Source organism: Callionymus lyra, chromosome 14 (assembly GCF_982586985.1).
Source record: "Callionymus lyra chromosome 14, fCalLyr1.hap1.1, whole genome shotgun sequence".
Classification (NCBI taxonomy): Eukaryota; Metazoa; Chordata; class Actinopteri; order Syngnathiformes; family Callionymidae; genus Callionymus; species Callionymus lyra.
In genome coordinates, this window is record NC_141831.1 from 5,139,736 (window position 1) to 5,164,213 (window position 24,478).

The window sequence follows — 24,478 nt, forward strand, 5'->3', positions numbered from 1 at the left end:
CTCGGGGGTAAAAAAAATTCGCATCTGGATCTGAACAACTGAGCCACTCAGGCATTTTAAAAATCCGCAGCTCCTCATATAGGCCAGTGTTGCGTAATCCGAGGAGGGGGTTTGAACGTGCGAGGATGTGTTTAGGGGGTTAGAAGGAAAAAAAAAGATTCTGTGTCACCAAAAAAAAAAAAGTTGCTGCCTTTGTCAGGACTGGGGAGGAGGGTCTGACACTGCATCACTTAAGTACTGCGGCTGATGTCATTTCCTAAACACCATAATTGGTCATCGATGTTTGAGGGGAATAAACACACACACACACACACACACACACCCGGGGGAGGTTCTGATCCATCGGAACCTTAATTGGTCGGACCTCCTCCTCGCTCTCCTCCTCCTCCTCCCTCTCTCTCTCTCTCTCTCTCTCTCCATCTCTCTCTCCTCCTCGCACACCTGCTCTGGTCCTCCACAGGTCTTCATCCTCAAACCCGCCTCCGTGAGTCACCCCACCTATGGCGACTCTGGTACCGGCTCACTCGTGGGTTAACGGTACCAGCAGCGGCGGGGAACCGCAGCAGCAGCAGCAGCAGCAGCAGCAGCAGCAGCGGGGGGTGTCGGGAGATCCCTGCGCCGTCTGAGGGGTTCTGGTCTCTGGATCCGGCAGACCCGTGGGCGTCTGGGCGCGTCCGTCTGGGGTGAGAAGGATTTTATTTTTGAACCCCCCAAAAAAAAAGCCAAAAAATCTCGACGATGGATGAGATGTAGACGCCAAGTTGGGTCACAGTTTTGAGAATCTCACCGCAGCGGACCGAACCTCAACAGTTCTGCTCCTTCAACAACTCACCCCAGAAACTCCTCAGACTGGATGAGTCCAGGTCCGGCTCGGAGACCCAGCACGTCAGTCAGGAAACACCCTCGGTGGCGTCTCCGCTGATCGGACCGAGCCGCAGCTGATCCGGTACCGCGGGGGGGGGGGGGAGCCGCAGTGGTTCCGGCGGGGGAGGTGGGTTCGTATCCCGCACCTGTTGTGATGTGCGTCTCTCTCACGGGTTTTTGTCCGGGTGTGCGTGTGTGTGCGTGCGTGTGTGTGCGTGTGCGTGTGCGCGCCCGGGTGGTCGTGGGTGACCCGCGGGTGTGGATTCATCTCCACCCGCGGGTGTCAGCGGCGGTTCTGCTGCAACATCTTCATGCTTGTCGTCGGTTCCTATTTTTAGTGCAGAGAAGAAGATGTGACCGCAGCCTTGCTCGTGGGCTCGAGTCAGACACGAGGGTCCGAGTCTTTCTTCTTGAGAAGAAGTATTTCGTTCATTTATCAACAATCTTTCCTCCAAAAATGACCTTTATTTTCGCAGATTAATTCCCCAAATGACAAAAAGATAATCTTCCAGATTAAAGGTGTAACAAGTGCTTGTTTTCAACCCTTATAGTGTTGCGTTAAACGTGGTTTTGAAAGAGGAACGATGTTAATAATGTTGTTTCACGGTCTTTATTGATGTGACACAACATTGACACATTTATACCAAGACAGGTTCAAATCTTGTTTTATTTTAATTTTATATATATATATAAATAAAGATTGATCTTTTTATTTCATTTGTATTTTTTCGTTTTGCTATTCTGTAAAACTGCCGCATCTTTCTGATTCTGACATAGAATTACTTCTACGAATAAACTTCATTTTTATCCATATTTTTTTTTAAATACAAGTATAAATTCGGATTTTAAAATAGATAGATAGATAAAACTTTATTGATCCGTCTGGAGGTCTCCTTCTGGAAATTGTTTTTCCAGCAACACAGACGATAGATTCATGAAACGAGAACAAAGTGCAAAAAAAAAAAGACAGTGCAAGATGACACAATCTAAATCTAAAGATAAAGAACATAGATCAAAGAAAAATAACAAAGGATACAGAGATTAACATAGAATAGAATCATCTTTTCACTCCTTCCCACAAACTCAGAATTAAACAATCACGAGGAATGAATGAGTCCCTGAGTCTGTTAGTGTTGCATCATGGGAGGAGCGTTCGTGCTGCATCTGCTTCTCTGTTCACTGATCAAAATCAAAATAACCCATGCTGGAACGCTGTGTATGTTCTGGCTGTTACAGAGACACAGTTTCTTTAAGTCACTTGAACTCTGGAGCCAAGGTCTCAAGCGAGAACTTGCCTCATAAGTTGACGTTTTAACACATAGGGATATGACAACTGTTTTTACTCCTACGACATCAATACAACATTTTTTTATTTGTTTTAAGTGGTGTGTAAATGTATCCGGGTCGGGTCGCGGGGGCAGCAGCTTGGGCGGAGAGGTCCAGACTTTCCTCTTCTTGGCTCCAATCGTTTAGCTTTTCCAGTGGAACCCCGAGATGTTCCCAGGCCAGATGAGAGACAAATATCAATGAAATATCAATTCATAACGTCAGATTTAGATGAGTTTAAATCAGTTCAATTGTCTATTTTTTTTGCGTGAGTTTGTGTGCGTTTTGTACATTACGTTGTGGTAGAGTTTCTAACAATAGGAAAAGAAAATGTTTTTATTTATTTCTTAGAATTAACTTAATTCTAGTAACAAAAGAACTTCCTTAAGAAAACGATTATTACGTGATTGTTTATCCGACACTGTGAGATCTATATTTAAGATCTTCTCCGCGCGTGGGATCTTCTCTTGTCGTCCGATGATGGACGGCTCGATCTTCTCCGCGATCAACGTGAGAATAAACGACAGAAGTATCCAACGCTCGGAAGTTTAACGACGCGCGTTGAAGTCTCTCGGCCCGTGGACGATCTTCACAGTCGAAGTGAGCGTCGGGTCGTTAGCTGCTCATCGAAAAGAACAACTTGTCCTTGAATACGTCTGATGGCTTCAGGTTCCATCGTACTTCGAGGGTCGTTTTCGGTTCCTTTTCGTGAATCATTCATTGGCTTATTTTCCTGCCGTGTCAAGGTCGCGGCTGCGTTCGCTCGAGAGCTCGTCGTCCGATCAAATTTGTATTTCTGTCGGTCCCTCACCACCATCCTCATGTGACGCCAAATGTGTAATGGTCCGTCTGCCCAGTGTGTCCAGAGTCTTTCGCCCTTGGTAGCTGGGATAGTTTCTCTTGCCTCACACATCTTTCTGATCATACTTCCTACAGTAACTGGAACAGTCAAGTTTCAGGCTTTTATTATATACGTTTCTTTACGCTGCCGTCTCCGACATCTCGGGTCACTGATGTCAAACTTCCTTCTCTGTTTCCTTCGTTAACAGTCCGAACAATTCTTCTTAACTTACCATGTAGACTCTTCCATCTTCCTGTTAGAGCGCCCCCTGGATGCCGTTCAAAATCTTTACATTACAAGTAGAGGTGTAAAAAATTATAACGTTATTTTTCATTTTCACGATTAGGTTTCGATATTCAAATGATCTGTATTGATTAAAGATAAAATATATATTTATTTATATTTCAGTTTCATCATAGTTCTTTTATGGTTTATATTTTAATACAGTTTGTTTATATTAGAATAACCACGTTTTTATATTTACAATTACCACGTAAATATTCACAAATGGCTGCAGTCATTAGTCAAGTACTGGACAATACTACACATATATACTTGTTACTACACTATCACAACACCAGAGTCAAGTACTTGACAATACTATACATAAATACTTGTTACTACACTATCACAACACCAGAGTCAAGTACTGGATAATACTACACATATATACTTGTTACTACACTATTACAAAACCAGAGTCAAGTACTGGATAATACTATACATATATACTTGTTACTACACTATCACAACACCAGAGTCAAGTACTGGACAATACTATACATATATACTTGTTACTACACTATCACAACACCAGAGTCAAGTACTGGATAATACTATACATATATACTTGTTACTACACTATCACAACACCAGAGTCAAGTACTTGACAAAACTATACATATATACTTGTTACTACACTATCACAACACCAGAGTAAAGTACTGGATAATACTACACATATATACTTGTTACTACACTATTACAAAACCAGAGTCAAGTACTTGACAATACTATACATATATACTTGTTACTACACTATCACAACACCAGAGTCAAGTACTGGACAATACTATACATATGTACTTGTTACTACACTATTACAAAACCAGAGTCAAGTACTTGACAATACTATACATATATACTTGTTACTACACTATCACAACACCAGAGTCAAGTACTGGACAATACTATACATATATACTTGTTACTACACTATCACAACACCAGAGTCAAGTACTTGACAATACTATACATATATACTTGTTACTACACTATCACAAGACCAGAGTCAAGTACTGGATAATACTACACATATATACTTGTTACTACACTATCACAACACCAGAGTCAAGTACTGGATAATACTACACATATATACTTGTTACTACACTATCACAACACCAGAGTCAAGTACTGGACAATACTATACATATATACTTGTTACTACACTATCACAACACCAGAGTCAAGTACTTGACAATACTATACATATATACTTGTTACTACACTATCACAACACCAGAGTCAAGTACTGGATAATACTACACATATATACTTGTTACTACACTATCACAACACCAGAGTCAAGTACTGGATAATACTACACATATATACTTGTTACTACACTATTACAAAACCAGAGTCAAGTACTGGATAATACTACACATATATACTTGTTACTACACTATCACAACACCAGAGTCAAGTACTCCACAATACTACACATGTATACTTGTTACTACACTATTACAAAACCAGAGTCAAGTACTTGACAGAACTATACATATATACTTGTTACTACACGATCACAACACCAGAGTCAAGTGCTCCACAATACTACACATATATCCTCGTTACTACACTATCACAACACCAGAGCCAAGTACTGGACAATACTACACATGTATACTTGTTATTACACTATCACAACACCAGAGTCAAGTACTGGACAATACTACACATATATACTTGTTACTACACTATCACAACACCAGAGTCAAGTACTGGACAATACTACACATATATACTTGTTACTACACTATCACAACACCAGAGTCAAGTACTGGACAATACTACACATATATACTTGTTACTACACTATCACAACACCAGAGTCAAGTACTCCACAATACTACACATATATCCTCGTTACTACACTATCACAACACCAGAGTCAAGTACTGGACAATACTACACATATATACTTGTTACTACACTATCACAACACCAGAGCCAAGTACTGGACAATACTACACATACATACTTGTTACTACACGATCACAACACCAGAGTCAAGTACTGGACAATACTACACATACATACTTGTTACTACACGATCACAACACCAGAGTCAAGTGCTCCACAATACTACACATATATACTTGTTACTACACTATCACAACACTAGAGTCAAGTGCTCCACAATACTACACATATATCCTTGTTACTACACGATCACAACACCAGAGTCAAGTACTGGACAATACTACACATATATACTTGTTACTACACTATCACAACACCAGAGTCAAGTACTGGACAATACTACACATATATACTTGTTACTACACTATCACAACACCAGAGTCAAGTACTCCACAATACTACACATATATCCTCGTTACTACACTATCACAACACCAGAGTCAAGTACTGGACAATACTACACATATATACTTGTTACTACACTATCACAACACCAGAGTCAAGTACTCCACAATACTACACATATATCCTCGTTACTACACTATCACAACACCAGAGTCAAGTACTGGACAATACTACACATATATACTTGTTACTACACTATCACAACACCAGAGCCAAGTACTGGACAATACTACACATACATACTTGTTACTACACGATCACAACACCAGAGTCAAGTACTCCACAATACTACACATATATACTTGTTACTACACTATCACAACACCAGAGCCAAGTACTGGATAATACTACACATATATACTTGTTACTACACTATCACAACACCAGAGTCAAGTACTGGATAATACTACACATATATACTTGTTACTACACTATCACAACACCAGAGTCAAGTACTGGACAATACTATACATATATACTTGTTACTACACTATCACAACACCAGAGTCAAGTACTTGACAATACTATACATATATACTTGTTACTACACTATCACAACACCAGAGTCAAGTACTGGATAATACTACACATATATACTTGTTACTACACTATCACAACACCAGAGTCAAGTACTCCACAATACTACACATGTATACTTGTTACTACACTATTACAAAACCAGAGTCAAGTACTTGACAGAACTATACATATATACTTGTTACTACACGATCACAACACCAGAGTCAAGTGCTCCACAATACTACACATATATCCTCGTTACTACACTATCACAACACCAGAGCCAAGTACTGGACAATACTACACATGTATACTTGTTATTACACTATCACAACACCAGAGTCAAGTACTGGACAATACTACACATATATACTTGTTACTACACTATCACAACACCAGAGTCAAGTACTGGACAATACTACACATATATACTTGTTACTACACTATCACAACACCAGAGTCAAGTACTGGACAATACTACACATATATACTTGTTACTACACTATCACAACACCAGAGTCAAGTACTCCACAATACTACACATATATCCTCGTTACTACACTATCACAACACCAGAGTCAAGTACTGGACAATACTACACATATATACTTGTTACTACACTATCACAACACCAGAGCCAAGTACTGGACAATACTACACATACATACTTGTTACTACACGATCACAACACCAGAGTCAAGTACTGGACAATACTACACATACATACTTGTTACTACACGATCACAACACCAGAGTCAAGTGCTCCACAATACTACACATATATACTTGTTACTACACTATCACAACACTAGAGTCAAGTGCTCCACAATACTACACATATATCCTTGTTACTACACGATCACAACACCAGAGTCAAGTACTGGACAATACTACACATATATACTTGTTACTACACTATCACAACACCAGAGTCAAGTACTGGACAATACTACACATATATACTTGTTACTACACTATCACAACACCAGAGTCAAGTACTCCACAATACTACACATATATCCTCGTTACTACACTATCACAACACCAGAGTCAAGTACTGGACAATACTACACATATATACTTGTTACTACACTATCACAACACCAGAGTCAAGTACTCCACAATACTACACATATATCCTCGTTACTACACTATCACAACACCAGAGTCAAGTACTGGACAATACTACACATATATACTTGTTACTACACTATCACAACACCAGAGCCAAGTACTGGACAATACTACACATACATACTTGTTACTACACGATCACAACACCAGAGTCAAGTACTCCACAATACTACACATATATACTTGTTACTACACTATCACAACACCAGAGCCAAGTACTGGACAATACTACACATATACACTTGTTACTACACTATCTCAACACCAGAGCCAAGTACTGGACAATACTACACATACATACTGTACTTGTTACTACAGTATCACTGTATATCGTATCGCTGAAACTGTATCGTGATACGATGTATCACCAGATTCTTGACAGTAACTAGTCAGTAAAGGTTCCTATGACTGTGTATGAAATAGTTTGTATTTAATTCTGAACTTCTCAGTCGAAGCTAATGTAATAAATACTTCATTCTGAGGCAAACATCTGCATCATTGTAGATAAAGACGAGCATTAAACTGAAGCAGCTGAGAGACACTTCCTCTAATGAGATCAGCTGAAGGTCCGAGTGTCTAGTTCGACCTCCGTCAAGCTGCTGAGGTTTGTTCTGAGACACGAGAGGCCCCTGCTCTGTGGGGCCCCTGCTCTGTGGGGCCCCTGCTCTGTGGGGCCCCTGCTCTGTGGGGCCCCTGCTCTGTGGGGCCCCTGCTCTGTGGGGCCCCTCCGTCTCCACTCAAGGTGACTTTGCCAGCCGGTGAATCGCTGTTCCTGCCGTCAGTCGTGGTTCAGAAGGAAGAGTTGTTCAGTTGTCTTGGACCAGAGGCTCGTCCTCCTCTGAGTCCTGAACGACTCTCGTGTTTACCTTCATCCAAACACTGGAGCTGCTGCTCTTGATTCGACTCTAATCTTTCTCCGGATCTGTCGGGACGTCATGAAACGGTTGAGTTCAGAGAAATGACTTGAAATGTTTGACTGAAGTTCCTTTGATCAGGACGAAGAACCAAAGGAAATGATTTCAAATGTTTTTTTAAACGGCGCGATTAAGAAAAGAATCAAAATGAATATCCTTTTATATACTAGTGGAGATGTCGTGTTCTTTCAGTAGGTTTTCTGGGCAAAATTGTGTTAATTGTAACAGACTGAGTTGCGTTCTTTCAGTATAATTTTCAGGCAAAGTTATGTCAATTGCAACTGATTTTGAGTTTTTTCTTTCAGTATAATTTTTGGTCAAAGTTGTGTCAGTTGCAACTGACCTTGAGTTGTGTTCTTTCAGTAAAATCTTTGGGCAAAATTATATAAATTGTAACTTATTTTGAGTTGCGTTCTTTCAGTATAATTTTTGTGGCAAAATGATGTCATTTGTAACTTATTTTGAGTTGCGTTTTTTTAGTATAATATTTGGGCAAAATTATGTAAATTGTCACTGACCTTGAGTTGTGTTCTTTCATTATAATTTTTGTAGCAAAATGTTGAGAATTCTAACTGACTCTGAGTTGAGTTATTTTAGTATAATTTTTGGGCAAAATTATGTCAATTGTAACTTATTTTGAGTTGCGTTCTTTCAGTATAATCTTTGGGCTAAATGTTGTCGATTGTAACTGATTTTGAGTTGCGTCCTTTCAGTAAAATTTTCGGGCAAAATTATGTAAATTGTAACTGACTCTGAGTTGTGTTCTTTCATTATAATTTTTGGGCTAAATGTTGTCGATTGTAACTGACCTTGAGTTGTGTTCGTTCAGTATAATCTTTGTGGCAAAATTATGTTAATTCTAACTGACTCTGAGTTGAGTTATTTTAGTATAATTTTTGGGCAAAATTATGTCAATTGTAACTTATTTTGAGTTGTGTTCTTTTAGTATATTTTTTGGGCTAAATGTTGTCAATTGTAACTGACCTTGAGTTGCGTTCTTTCAGTAAAATTTTCGGGCAAAATTATGTAAATTGTAACTGACTCTGAGTTGTGTTCTTTCATTATAATTTTTGGGCTAAATGATGTCAACTGTAACTGACCTTGAGTGTTGCGTTCTTTCAGTATAATTTTTGTAGCAAAATGTTGAGAATTCTAACTGACTCTGAGTTGAGTTATTTTAGTATCATTTTTGGGCACAATTGTAACTTATTTTGAGTGGCGTTCTTTCAGTATAATCTTTGGGCTAAATGTTGTCGATTGTAACTGATTTTGAGTTGCGTCCTTTCAGTAAACTTTTCGGGCAAAATCATGTAAATTGTAACTGACTCTGAGTTGTGTTCTTTCATTATAATTTTTGGGATAAATGTTGTCGACTGTAACTGACCTTGAGTTGTGTTCATTCAGTATAATCTTTGTGGCAAAATTATGTTAATTCTAACTGACTCTGAGTTGAGTTCTTTCAGTACAATTTTCGGGCAAATTTTTATCAATTGTAACTGACTTTGAGTTGTGTTCTTTCAGTATAATTTTTGGTCAACGTTTTTTCAATTGTAACTGACCTTGAGTTGTGTTCTTTCAGTATAATTTTTGGTCAAAGTTGTGTCAGTTGCAACTGACCTTGAGTTGTGTTCTTTCAGTAAAATCTTTGGGCAAAATTATGTAAATTGTAACTTATTTTGAGTTGCGTTCTTTTAGTATAATATTTGGGCAAAATTATGTAAATTGTAACTGACCTTGAGTTGTGTTCTTTCAGTATAATTTTTGTAGCAAAATGTTGAGAATTCTAACTGACTCTGAGTTTAGTTATTTTAGTATAATTTTTGGGCAAAATTATGTCAATTGTAACTTATTTTGAGTGGCGTTCTTTCAGTATAATCTTTGGGCAAAATGTTGTCGATTGTAACTGATTTTGAGTTGCGTCCTTTCAGTAAAATTTTCGGGCAAAATTATGTAAATTGTAACTGACTCTGAGTTGTGTTCTTTCAGTATAATTTTTGGGCTAAATGTTGTCGATTGTAACTGACCTTGAGTTGTGTTCGTTCAGTATAATCTTTGTGGCAAAATTATGTTAATTCTAACTGACTCTGAGTTGAGTTCTTTCAGTACAATTTTCGGGCAAATTTTTATCAATTGTAACTGACTTTGAGTTGTGTTCTTTCAGTATAATTTTTGGTCAACGTTTTTTCAATTGTAACTGACCTTGAGTTGTGTTCTTTCAGTATAATTTTTGGTCAAAGTTGTGTCAGTTGCAACTGACCTTGAGTTGTGTTCTTTCAGTAAAATCTTTGGCCAAAATTATGTAAATTGTAACTTATTTTGAGTTGCGTTCTTTTAGTATAATATTTGGGCAAAATTATGTAAATTGTAACTGACCTTGAGTTGTGTTCTTTCAGTATAATTTTTGGAGCAAAATGTTGAGAATTCTAACTGACTCTGAGTTTAGTTATTTTAGTATAATTTTTGGGCAAAATTATGTCAATTGTAACTTATTTTGAGTGGCGTTCTTTCAGCGTAATATTTGGGCTAAATGTTGTCAATTGTAACTGATTTTGAGTTGTGTCCTTTCAGTATAATTTTTGGTCAACGTTTTTTCAATTGTAACTGACCTTGAGTTGTGTTCTTTTAGTATAATTTTTGGGCTAAATGTTGTCGATTGTAACTGACCTTGAGTTGTGTTCATTCAGTATAATCTTTGTGGCAAAATTATGTTAATTCTAACTGACTCTGAGTTGAGTTCTTTCAGTACAATTTTCGGGCAAATTTTTATCAATTGTAACTGACTTTGAGTTGTGTTCTTTTAGTATAATTTTTGGTCAACGTTTTTTCATTTGTAACTGACCTTGAGTTGTGTTCTTTTAGTATAATTTTTGGTCAAAGTTTTTTCAATTGTAACTGATTTTGAGTTGTGTTCTTTCAGTATAATTTTTGGTCAACGTTTTTTCAATTGTAACTGACCTTGAGTTGTGTTCTTTTAGTATAATTTTTGGGCTAAATGATGTCAATTGTAACTGACCTTGAGTTGTGTTCTTTCAGTATAATTTTTGGTCAACGTTTTTTCAATTGTAACTGACCTTGAGTTGTGTTCTTTTAGTATATTTTTTGGGCTAAATGATGTCAATTGTAACTGACCTTGAGTTGTGTTCTTTCAGTATAATTTTTGGGCTAAATGTTGTCAATTGTAACTGACCTTGAGTTGCGTTCTTTCAGTATAATTTTTGGTCAAAGTTTTGTCCATTGCTACTAACTCTGAGTTGTGTTCTGTTATTATAATTTAGGGGTTAAATTGTGTCGCGAACAAAGAGTCTCTTCCAGGCGTGAACGTCCGTGTGGCGAACGACCGTCATGACATGATTTAAAAACACACGTTAATATCGTTTTATCAAACAAATGACAGGTTTCTTATTAAAAATGGCGACTGTCATAGATTGTTATTCTTTGCTTCACGTCCAGCTCGAGGCTCTCAGTGTGTGTGTGTGTGTGTGTGTGTGTGTGTGTGTGTGTGTGTGTGTGTGTGTGTGTGTGTGTGTGTGGGTTTACTCCGGGGTCTCCGGTCTCCTCCCTCACGACAGGTGAACTGTGAGCGTGTCGACGATCAGGCATGAAAATAATTTCACGCTCCGTGAAGCATTTATTTCTGAGCCACACAAACAAATACAGCTACAGTTTCTCCTCTATTGATTAGTTCTGTCTGGAAGGTGTTGTTTGAAGACTGAAGGATTGAATAAATGTTGCAGACGTTAGAATCGAACTGATCTAAGAGAAAATCAAGCGTTGATTCGCGTTCAGACGCTTCATGAATGTTTGACCTACGAGAGGTGAAGGAAAAACTTCTCTCACTTCTATCCTCTCTTTCAAGCTCGGGTCGGTTCTGATCCCAACATTTTATTTCATGTCTGAACAAGAAGGATCGTCTCGCCTGCAGTTCATACAAAACTCTGCAGCGAGAATTCTGAGCTGCTCTAGTAGAAGAACTCACATTTCTCCTTCAAACTCTTCACTGGCTGCCAGTTTCTTTCAGGATCATTTTAAAATTCTGGTTCTTACTTTCAGATCTATTCATGGTCAGACCTTCCATCAGTGATCTGATCCAGACTTACACCCCAACTCGGGCTCTGAGGTCTGTGGATCAGAATCTACTGATGGTTCCTGAACTTCAGGACCAGAGGAGAGAAATCCTTCCAGACTGTTGCTCCTAAGCTTTGGAACCATCTCTGTGTTTGATGATCTACTGACTCCTTCAAGAAACATCTCTGTGTTTGATGATCTACTGACTCCTTCAAGAAACATCTGTGTTTGATGATCTACTGACTCCTTTAAGAAACATGTGTGTTTGATGATCTACTGACTCCTTCAAGAAACATGTGTGTTTGATGATCTACTGACTCCTTCAAGAAACATCAGTGTTTGATGATCTACTGACTCCTTCAAGAAACATGTGTGTTTGATGATCTACTGACTCCTTCAAGAAACATCTGTGTTTGATGATCTACTGACTCCTTCAAGAAACATCTGTGTTTGATGATCTACTGACTCCTTCAAGAAACATGTGTGTTTGATGATCTACTGACTCCTTCAAGAAACATGTGTGTTTGATGATCTACTGACTCCTTCAAGAAACATGTGTGTTTGATGATCTACTGACTCCTTCAAGAAACATCTGTGTTTGATGATCTACTGACTCCTTCAAGAAACATCTGTGTTTGATGATCTACTGACTCCTTCAAGAAACATCTGTGTTTGATGATCTACTGACTCCTTCAAGAAACATCTGTGTTTAATGATCTACTGACTCCTTCAAGAAACATCTGTGTTTGATGATCTACTGACTCCTTCAAGAAACATATGTGTTTGATGATCTACTGACTCCTTCAAGAAACATATGTGTTTGATGATCTACTGACTCCTTCAAGAAACATCTGTGTTTGATGATCTACTGACTCCTTCAAGAAACATATGTGTTTGATGATCTACTGACTCCTTCAAGAAACATGTGTGTTTGATGATCTACTGACTCCTTCAAGAAACATCAGTGTTTGATGATCTACTGACTCCTTCAAGAAACATGTGTGTTTGATGATCTACTGACTCCTTCAAGAAACATCTGTGTTTGATGATCTACTGACTCCTTCAAGAAACATCTGTGTTTGATGATCTACTGACTCCTTCAAGAAACATGTGTGTTTGATGATCTACTGACTCCTTCAAGAAACATGTGTGTTTGATGATCTACTGACTCCTTCAAGAAACATCAGTGTTTGATGATCTACTGACTCCTTCAAGAAACATGTGTGTTTGATGATCTACTGACTCCTTCAAGAAACATCTGTGTTTGATGATCTACTGACTCCTTCAAGAAACATCTGTGTTTGATGATCTACTGACTCCTTCAAGAAACATATGTGTTTGATGATCTACTGACTCCTTCAAGAAACATCTGTGTTTGATGATCTACTGACTCCTTCAAGAAACATGTGTGTTTGATGATCTACTGACTCCTTCAAGAAACATCAGTGTTTGATGATCTACTGACTCCTTCAAGAAACATGTGTGTTTGATGATCTACTGACTCCTTCAAGAAACATCTGTGTTTGATGATCTACTGACTCCTTCAAGAAACATCTGTGTTTGATGATCTACTGACTCCTTCAAGAAACATCTGTGTTTGATGATCTACTGACTCCTTCAAGAAACATCTTAAGACGTTTTTATTTTCAGGCTTTTCCTTGATTTTCTGGAACTCCTGTTGTGTTATCAGTTTTATCTTGACTTTTAAAGTATATTCTTTAATGAATATTGTTTTGATTGTTTAAGCGCTTTGTGACCCTGGTCTGGAAAAGCTCTATATAAATACAAATCACTTACTTACTTAATTACCTACGAGAGGCAGGTGAAGGAAAAAAGGAAACTTCTCTCACTTCTATCCTCTCTTTCAAGCTCGTCTCGGTTCTGATCCCAGACCTTCCACTTGACCCCCCGGGTCACGCTGACCCCCCTCACTTTGATCCTCAGCTCCCATGATTCACCGACTCTGACTCTCGCACGACTCAAGACTCGAGACTCGACTGTCGCTGTATTGGCGAGAGATATTCACAGACGACTGATGTGTGTGTTCTCTGTGTGTGAGTCTGATGTGTGTGAGTCTGATGTGTGTGTTCTCTGTGTGTGAGTCTGATGTGTGTGAGTCTGATGTGTGTGAGTCTGATGTGTGTGAGTCTGATGTGTGTGTTTTCTGTGTGTGAGTCTGATGTGTGTGTTCTCTGTGTGTGAGTCTGATGTGTGTGTTCTCTGTGTGTGAGTCTGATGTGTGTGAGTCTGATGTGTGTGAGTCTGATGTGTGTGTTTTCTGTGTGTGAGTCTGATGTGTGTGTTTTCTGTGTGTGAGTCTGATGTGTGTGTTTTCTGTGTGTGAGTCTGACGTGTGTGTTTTGTGTGTGTGAGTCTGATGTGTGTGTTTTCTGTGCGTGAGTCTGATGTGTGTGTTTTCTGTGTGTGAGTCTGATGTGTGTGTTTTCTGTGTGTGAGTCTGATGTGTGTGTTTTCTGTGTGTGAGTCTGACGTGTGTGTTTTGTGTGTGTGAGTCTGATGTGTGTGTTTTCTGTGCGTGAGTCTGATGTGTGTGTTTTCTGTGTGTGAGTCTGATGTGTGTGTTTTCTGTGCGTGAGTCTGATGTGTGTGTTTTCTGTGTGCGAGTCTGATGTGTGTGTTTTCTGTGCGTGAGTCTGATGTGTGTGTTTTCTGTGTGTGAGTCTGATGTGTGTGTTTCCTGTGTGTGAGTCTGATGTGTGTGTTTTCTGTGCGTGAGTCTGATGTGTGTGTTCTCTGTGTGTGAGTCTGATGTGTGTGTTCTCTGTGTGTGAGTCTGATGTGTGTGTTTCCTGTGCGTGAGTCTGTTGTGTGTGTTTTCTGTGTGCGAGTCTGATGTGTGTGTTTTCTGTGTGTGAGTCTGATGTGTGTGTTCTCTGTGTGCGAGTCTGATGTGTGTGTTCTCTGTGTGCGAGTGTGATGTGTGTGTTCTCTGTGTGCGAGTGTGATGTGTGTGTTTCCTGCTGCAGCGAGCGAGGAGAGCGACTGCGTAGGTGTGCGAGTAAGAAACTATTGTGATCGCAGACGAGCCGTTCAAACACATTCATATGTTGGTTCTATTCTCTCCGTGACTCACGGATATGTTTCATTTCGCGGTAAACTGGTCATGAAACACTGAAATAACTTAAATCATTGGTTTCTATTTATAACCATTACTTCGTGCGTACGTTAATAAAATAGAACTTAAAATCATTTCCGTTACAATACAATGGAAATCAACAACTCGACACACTCCTGTCCATCATGATGATGACATCCTCCTCCCATGATGCAACACTAACAGACTCAGGGACTCATTCATTCCTCGTGTTATTAGATTGTTTAATTCTGAGTTTGGGGGCAGAAGTGAAAAGATGATTCTATTCTATGTTAATCTTTGTATCTTTGTCTCTATTTTTCTTTATCTTAAGACATACAGTAGATTGTATCATTTTGCACTTTGTTCTTTTTATTTTATTATAATTTCGTTAGAATATATCCTACGCTCCTGAACGCACCGTAGCATTCCCGACGTCTTTGAATGCATCGTTCACGTGGTGTTTCCTCAAGTATTTTCTTTCCAGAACCAAAGTACACAGTGTAGATTTTATAAATGTGTGTCGACAAAAGAACAACACAAACGTAAATGTACTAGTAAACTGTACATCTGCATCTGTCAAATACTGTGTCCTGTTTCGCGTCCTGACATCAGCTTGTTGAGCTTTTTTCGACGATAAAAGTGTTTATTTTTACTGTAATTGTAACTGAAACTCAGTGAGTCAGTTCTTTACGCTGCCGTCTCCAGTGTCTCACCATCAACTTTACATGGCCGAGCTAAATTACATTATCTCTATTTCTATCACCTTTGACTTCAACGTTAAACATCATATGCATTTCCCCCCCTCCTGCCACAGCGCCCCCCGGAGGCCGGTTAAACTCCATAGACACTGCATCATCGTAAGAGGTTCAAGTTATAGAACTATCTGTATGACGGTCACTTGGGTCGGCTCGGTTCCCTCGCGGTGCTACATGTGTACTACTTCTACTATGGACTCAAATACTAAATACTCCCTTATTATTAGTGCAACAATACCGTCAACTCTTTTTTAATCGCCTGATTCCAAGGAAGTTTTAAAGCTCTGCAACTTAATTATTAATCAACTGTTTAGTCAAACATTTCGTCTTTCTTTTCGCTCTTTGCGTCATTTTTTCCGATTTTTCTTGGTGTTGTATCTAATGAAAAAGTACTACATCAGTAAAAGAACTTCTAAAGAAACCACCACAGATCGGTTCATCATCTGCGTAACAGCTGATGCCGCCTCTCGATCTCACCTTCCGTTCATCCCTCACTCGTGAACAAGACCCTGAGATACTTGTTAAACTCCACTCAGGGCAGGATCTCAGCCCCAACCCAGCCTTGTTATTCCGACTGAGAACCATGGACTCAGATTTGGAGTCCGTTGTAATTATGTTTGTGATTAAAACCTATTTTTGATGAATTGAATAAATGTCAATCACATTTGACAACGAGACACTGATTGAGTTTTACGATCTGGATTTTGTGGATTACACACAAAGGTATAAACGATCACAACAATTTGTGTCGAACAAAATTGTACATTTTCTACTTCGGGCAGTTTCTTCTTCTCTTTCACTTCCTTTTTTGACATTTTCTAATGGCTTCACGCTCGAGACTGTCCTGTTAATGGCAACATTAAGTGAAATTATATCATTTTTGATGATGTTTTTTAAAGCCTCGTAAAAGGATTTGGCCGACCTTGAGTTTGACACAGTCTTTAGGTTTGAAGCTCTTCCCAGTGAGGACATGAACGTCTCCCTTCAGGAGGCCAGTTTGACAGAAGAAGTTAGTGGTGTAAGAAAATACAACGATATATCGCAATATTTTTATTCCCCGTAACGCCATTTATACATTTATTTACTTTTAAATAAAATTTTACTTTAATTCAAAGTTATGTCATGATTTATATTCCAATAGTGTGTGTTTAAAAGAAAATAATTCGATTTTTTGGTTTTCCAATTAACACTTGAATATTCACCGTGTTTATTCATTTGTGTGCTGCAATTAAACCTCCGGCCACTAGTTGGCAATGTTCGTAATTTCCTCTGTGTCCAAGTTTAAAGTTTAAAAAATGAAACAGCTCCTGGATACTAAATGTTGTTAACATTTGTTGTTAATATTTTAAGAAGAACTTTTCCTAAAAACACTTTCACATTTGATTAGGGGAAGTATTTGTTTATTTCTTTGTTATAAAAGCAAGAAAATGTATTTTTTTTTTTTTTTTTAAGTAATTAAGAAAGTAAGTAATTCATATTTATAGAGAGCTTTTCTAGACCAGGGTCACAAAGCACTTAAACAATCAAAACAATATTCAATCTAATATATACTTTAAAGGTCAAGAAACAATAAATAGTTGTTACTACTGTATCGTATCAACAGATTCTTGACAATACACAGCCCTAGAAAAAGTGTGACGATCACAGTGTTTTTTACACATAAATAAACAAACCTTTCTGGAAGTTTAAAAAAAATCAGCAAATATAAATAAACACTATTTATGAACTAAATGATAACAATAAAAATAATGATGTCGACGTTTTAGGAACTTAAAATTTAATACCTTCTCGGAGAGCAAAACAATGTAAGGAGGTGTAATATGAGTCTTGATTTTTAAGTCACTCTTTAAAAAATGTACCCCCTAAAAATGTGGGTCCTATATTGTTGTCACTCACTGTACGTGGGGCTGTAGTTTGGGGGTCACTGTCTATAGACTATAAATCTATAATTGTTCCTGTTTTCAAGCTCTAAGCTTCATGAACACGTCAGACTCTGAACCTCGCCCTGGACTCGCTGCAGCCGAGGGACGAGCAAACATCCGTCCAAACGGCGTCCGATCACAGACCCGTGAGTGCGTTCGCATCTCGTCGGCTCGTGTCCGCAGAGTGGACGCACGGTTGCCATGGCGACGCTGAGTGGCTTTAATGTGCAGGTCGGACCAGGAGTAGAACCAGATGGACCGACAAACGCAGTTTCCTCTCTCGAAACTCTCAGCACACAGTTGTCAGTCGGTTACACACCAGGACTCACTGCCCCACCCCCCACCCCCCCGACCCTCCCATGACCTTTCCAGACTCGGTCCAGATCCACACGGGGGACCGGTGTCTCCGTCTCTGGGGGGCCAAACGGCTGAGACTCGTTTCTATCTCCTCTGGATCTTCCTGGTTCCGATCACATGTCAGACTCTGTCGCGGCAGCTCATGGAACACCAGGGTATCGCTCTGATCGGGGTCTCAGCAGGGCCCCCCCCCCCAGGTGATTGACAGGAGGTTTCTAGGGGGGGGCGTGAGGGGGGGGAGCAGTCAGCAGAAGTGACAGGAAGGGGCTGAGAAGGAACAATGGTGAGCGACAGGACTTCAGTCTGACGTGGACTGGAGAACAAAGACGGAGATAATTTCACGTTCGCTCGCGACTACAAAGCCGGTGTCGATGGAATCATGACGGGATGACATCACGCGTCGCTGGTGATGCTGCTGATACCTCCGGAGCGTTCAGAACCATTATTCTGTTTCACGGCAGCTTGTGTTTGCAAAGACAAAAAAAAGAAATGATAATGACTTCGAATCCCTCCGTAAACTGTAACTCGCTCTTTTAAATCCTCTTTTAGTGTTTTTTGTTATTGTGCTCGGAGAGTTTTGAATGTCGTTCATGAATAAAATAGTTCCTCGTTTAGCGCCATTAAAATAAACCCAAGAAGTGAAGACAGTTTTATATTTTAACTTGTTTATATAAACGATTTTTGTTTCACAACATTTAGTTTCCACTTTCAAAATCAACTGTTGCACACCTGAACGGTTCCCGTAATGCTTTGCCGCCCAGTCGACCGATCACAGTTGAAATGGCAACATATATGTTGAAATTAAATACAGTTTGTAGGGACCAATCAGCCGTCACGCAAATGTGCAGAAATGCATGATGGGAGTTCACTGCATGTCACTATAAGTAAGGTGTGTGTGGTAGTTTGTGTTTCCCACTACTGTTGTGTTGAAGTTTATCTGCTCCTCAAATAAATAACCTGTAAGTTACAGTTTGAACAATAACACGAAGCATTACTGCAGTTTCTTAAAATATATTTAAATATGTGCTACCGGGTTATATATGTAATATTGTCCAGTACTTGACTATGGTATTGTGATAGTGTAGTAACAAGTATATATTTGTAGTATTTTCCAGTACTTGACTCTGGTGTCGTGATAGTGTAGTAACAAGTATATATGTGTAGTATTGTCCAGTACTTGACTCTGGTGTTGTGATAGTGTAGTAACAAGTATATATGTGTAGTATTGTCCAGTACTTGACTCTGGTGTCGTGATAGTGTAGTAACAAGTATATATGTGTAGTATTGTCCAGTACTTGACTCTGGTGTCGTGATAGTGTAGTAACAAGTATATATGTGTAGTATTGTCCAGTACTTGACTCTGGTGTTGTGATAGTGTAGTAACAAGTATATATGGGTAGTATTGTCCAGTACTTGACTCTGGTGTTGTGATAGTGTAGTAACAAGTATATATGTGTAGTATTGTCCAGTACTTGACTCTGGTGTCGTGATAGTGTAGTAACAAGTATATATGTGTAGTATTGTCCAGTACTTGACTCTGGTGTTGTGATAGTGTAGTAACAAGTATATATGTGTAGTATTGTCCAGTACTTGACTCTGGTGTCGTGATAGTGTAGTAACAAGTATATATGTGTAGTATTGTCGTGTACTTGACTCTGGTGTTGAGATAGTTTAGTAACAAGTATAGATGTGTAGTATTGTCCAGTACTTGACTCTGGTGTTGTGATAGTGTAGTAACAAGTATATATGTGTAGTATTGTCCAGTACTTGGCTCTGGTGTTGTAGTATTTACAGACCACATGACTCTTGACGAAGTCGTAACTGCTTTAATTTGTTTTCAAACCAAAATATGTCCAAACATCAGCTTTAAAAGCTGATGGATTCACTGTATCCTCTCGTCCTCAGTCATCACTGTATCCTCTAGTTCTCAGTACTCTCATCCTCAGTCATCACTGTATTATTAAAGTCAAATACGACGTATGTACTCAGACACCGGTCACTCCTGGGTCTTATCCTTCGATTTGCGGAGAAAAAGGAACAATCCAGAGTATGTTCGGGTCGTTTATTTACCACTTCCAAGCAAAATAAATACTTCTTCCTGCGAGTCAACAAATTGACGGACCAGAACAGAAGCTCTGGAAAGCTCGCTCTGGAAAGCTCCTTCTCTTTACATCCATCTCCCCGACCAGGGGGTCGGATCTTCCGGCCATATTGTCCTTTGATGTTTCTGCTCCCCGGTGTCCTGCTGTGAGGGTTTGCCTGATGTCTCCTGTAATCGAATAATTCAAACGTTTAGTTAGTATGGGGTGTTGGTTCCTGTCTTCAGCTTCTCCTCTGGGGTCTCGCCGGCTCCGTTTGTCCTTCTGTGCACATCTTCAGGTGTTGTTGCCAGGCAGACAGAAATGTCTACCGGTGACTTGACTCTAACCTGAGTTGAGCTCACTTATCAATATGCATGTATGCTGATTGTGTGTGTGTGTGTGTGTGAGTGTGTGTGTTTTTGTGTGCAGAGTGTATTTTGTTATTCTCTAACTTTGTATTTGATTATCTTTTTTCATTCATTTAAGTATGGGGTATACGTATGGTTATAACAATTTTAATCTAACAGTATCCTCTCGTCCTCAGTCATCACTGTATCTTCTTGTCCTCAGTCATCACTTTATCCTCTCTTCCCCATTCATTACTGTATCCTCTTGTCCTCAGTCATCACTGTACCCTCTCGTCCTCAGTCACCACTGTATCCTCTCGTCCTCAGTCATCACTGTATCCTCTCATCCAAAGTCATCACTGTATCCTCTCGTCCTCAGTCATCAATGTATCCTCTCGTCCTCAGTCACCACTGTATCCTCTCACCCTCATTCATCACTGTATCCTCTCGTCCTCAGTCATCACTGTATCTTCTTGTCCTCAGTCATCACTTTATCCTCTCTTCCCCATTCATTACTGTATCCTCTTGTCCTCAGTCATCACTGTACCCTCTCGTCCTCAGTCATCACTGTATCCTCTCGTCTGCAGTCATCACTGTATCCTCTCACCCTCAGTCACCACTGTATCCTCTCACCCTCATTCACCACTGTATCCTCTTGTCCTCAGTCACCACTGTATCCTCTCGTCCTCAGTCATCACTGTATCCTCTCGTCCTCAGTCATCACTGTACCCTCTCGTCCTCAGTCATCACTGTATCCTCTCGTCCTCAGTCATCACTGCATCCTCTCGTCTGCAGTCATCACTGTATCCTCTCATCCTCAGTCATCACTGTATCCTCTCGTCCTCAGTCATCACTGTATCCTCTCATCCTCAGTCATCACTGTATCCTCTCATCCGATGTCATCACTGTATCCTCTCGTCCTCAGTCATCACTGTATCCTCTCGTCCTCAGTCATCACCGTATCCTCTCGTCCTTAGTCATCACCCTATCCTCTCGTCCTCAGTCATCACCGTATCCTCTCGTCCTCAGCCATTACTGCATCCTCTCGTCCTCAGTCATTACTGCATCCTCTCGTCCTCAGCCATGGCTGGGTTCTCATCCTTCCTTTAGCTCTTGAGGATGTATAGAAAAGTGAACAAATGCTGTGAATATTTCTTGTGAAATAATAGTGAAGTGCATTGATATGTATTGATTAATAATAATTGATGATCGAGAGAATGTTGTTAATAAGTATTGATCTAATGATACTAATAATAATTATGTTCATTGAGAGAACGTTGTCTGGACTCACTGGTGCCTCTGGTGTGTCTTCAGGGCGAAGATGCCGTTCCATCACGTGCGAGCAGGTCTGCTCTACCCTGACAACTACCTGACCAGCTCACTGACGGAGGGCAGCGAAGCCTTCCAGCTCACCAGCATCTCCACCGAGGAGCTGGGAGGTGAGTGTTGAGATGCTTCACCGCTGGAACTACACTGAACATCCATGAACCTGAACCTGAACATCCATGAACCTGAACCTGAACATCCATGAACCTGAACCTGCCACTGGACCGGTCGCCCACAAAAACAACCCGACGTCCATCGCTCTCCTCGCGCCTCAGTGAGCTCTGATCGGCTCTGGTTTCCTCCCACTGTTCAACTGTGTTGTTGGATTTATATTCACGGATGAATCTTCACGGACCGGTTGCATCTCCAGAGCCGACACTTTATAAAACCGATTTAAAAAAAAGGATTCATGTGACACACGTGTGTCTATTTATGGAAAACACACTGTATCCCCTTGTCCTCAGTCATGGCTGAAAAGACAACATTAACATAATGTTAAAACTAATATGTTTACAATAAATATAAGATAATAATGTAATGTCTGTTAAAGTCATTTATAATTAAATAATAAACGTTTATAAAACATACATTTGTGCAACAATATAAACTAGTATATCATTAGTAAAATTTCTAATTGGTAACATTTAAAATGAAGGAAAAACAAATTAAATAAAATGTTGCGTTTACATTTTCCATCCATCCATCCATCCATCCATCCATCCATCCATCCATCCATCCGTCCATCCGTCCATCCATCCATCCATCCATCCATCCATCCATCCATCCATCCATCCATCCATCCATCATCTATCCGTCTTTCATCCATCCATCCATCCATCCATCCATCCATCCATCCATCCATCCATCCATCCATCCATCCATCCATCCATCCATCCATTCATCCATCCATCCATCCATCATCTATCCGTCTTTCATCCATCCATCCATCCATCCATCTATCCATCCATCCATCCATCCGTCCGTCCGTCCATCCATCCATCCATCCATCCATCCATCCATCCATCCATCCATTCATCCATCCATCCATCCATCCATCCATCCATCCATCCATCCATCCATCCATCCATCCATCCATCCATCCATCCATCTGTAAAACAATAAAAAGTGATTTAAATATATTTTATACAGTAAAAGTGATTAAAATGTATTAAACGATGTTTGAAATAATTTAATGATAAATATATGCAGATATCGTTAAATGTTAAAATGTATTTTACTGTAATAGAAATAAAATAAAATAAACACAAGATGCTTAATCAAATCAAATAAACGAGTATTAACCGAAATCTAAAGCTATAAATAACTGGAATGTTATTTTTTCTATAATAATATAATATATTGACGTATTATTATATACATTAATGGTCATTAAATCTTTGTTGAAATGATAAAATCAAGTCTTCATTAGAGAAACAAAGATAAAATCATAAAAGACACAAAGTTAAATCGCCTCTGAGCCGCTAACAAACAGAACTCATGTTGTCATGTTTTTGCATCAGCAGGAGAAGTTTTTGTTTGTAAGGAAACAGAAAGTTTGTGTTCTTCTGTGTTTCCTGCTACACAACATGAATACACTCTGTTTCTCTCTCTCCGGTGAGAAACCTGCTGTAAACATCAACATATTTAGATCCTGTCACACTAGGGTGTGATTGATTGACAGGTGTGTGATTGATTGACCGGTGTGTGGGAGAGATTCAAGTCGCACTTCATCGTCTGGTTCTCTGGGAGGAAACCGGAGTGTGACTGAGGTGAAGGATTCTGGGTAAAACACTTGCGATTGTAAACTCAAGATGATGTGGTCGACTTCTCAAGAGTGAAGTCATATGTTGGCGCCTGTTGCTGTACCTCTTGCATCAGATGTTGAAGTGAGTCCGCGGACGAGGAGGAAACTACACCTTATTATCCTCCATAAATATAAAAACTTTAAAATACTACTTGTACATTAGACTCAAGACAGAATGACTGTTACTAACACACACTACACTGTAATAACAAGAGATAAAGTTGTGTATTTCTTTCTACTTTGACGCACATCGCCAGAACTTTCTATTGAACTGTTTTATTTTAATACGATTTTTATTAAATAAAAGCAGATTATTTTGCCCAGGAAAAAGTCAGAGAGTTTGAGTTCACTGAGAGGGAGTGAGACACAGTATTTAATGATTAAGAAAATGACTCAATATCATAGTTTCGTAGAATAAAAAGTAATATTTCTACACAACGTCAAACAAAGTTTAAATGTGCAGATTTGACTTGGAGTCAGTTATATTTTGTGTGTTTATTTTGTGTGCACACA

General features: G+C 39.4%; 1 protein-coding gene across 1 annotated transcript in view; it reads left to right on the forward strand.

The window, feature by feature from the left end:
* The first annotated feature begins 461 nt into the window (after positions 1–461).
* The window catches only part of caln2 (calneuron 2), a 69,891-nt gene continuing 45,874 nt past the window's right edge, over positions 462–24,478 (forward strand). Inside the window, exons 1-2 of the mRNA XM_087807075.1 lie at positions 462–683; positions 22,150–22,274. Coding sequence (XP_087663201.1) covers positions 22,157–22,274 — 118 coding nt within the window. The 5' untranslated portion in view covers positions 462–683; positions 22,150–22,156. The remainder of the gene's footprint in view (positions 684–22,149; positions 22,275–24,478) is intronic.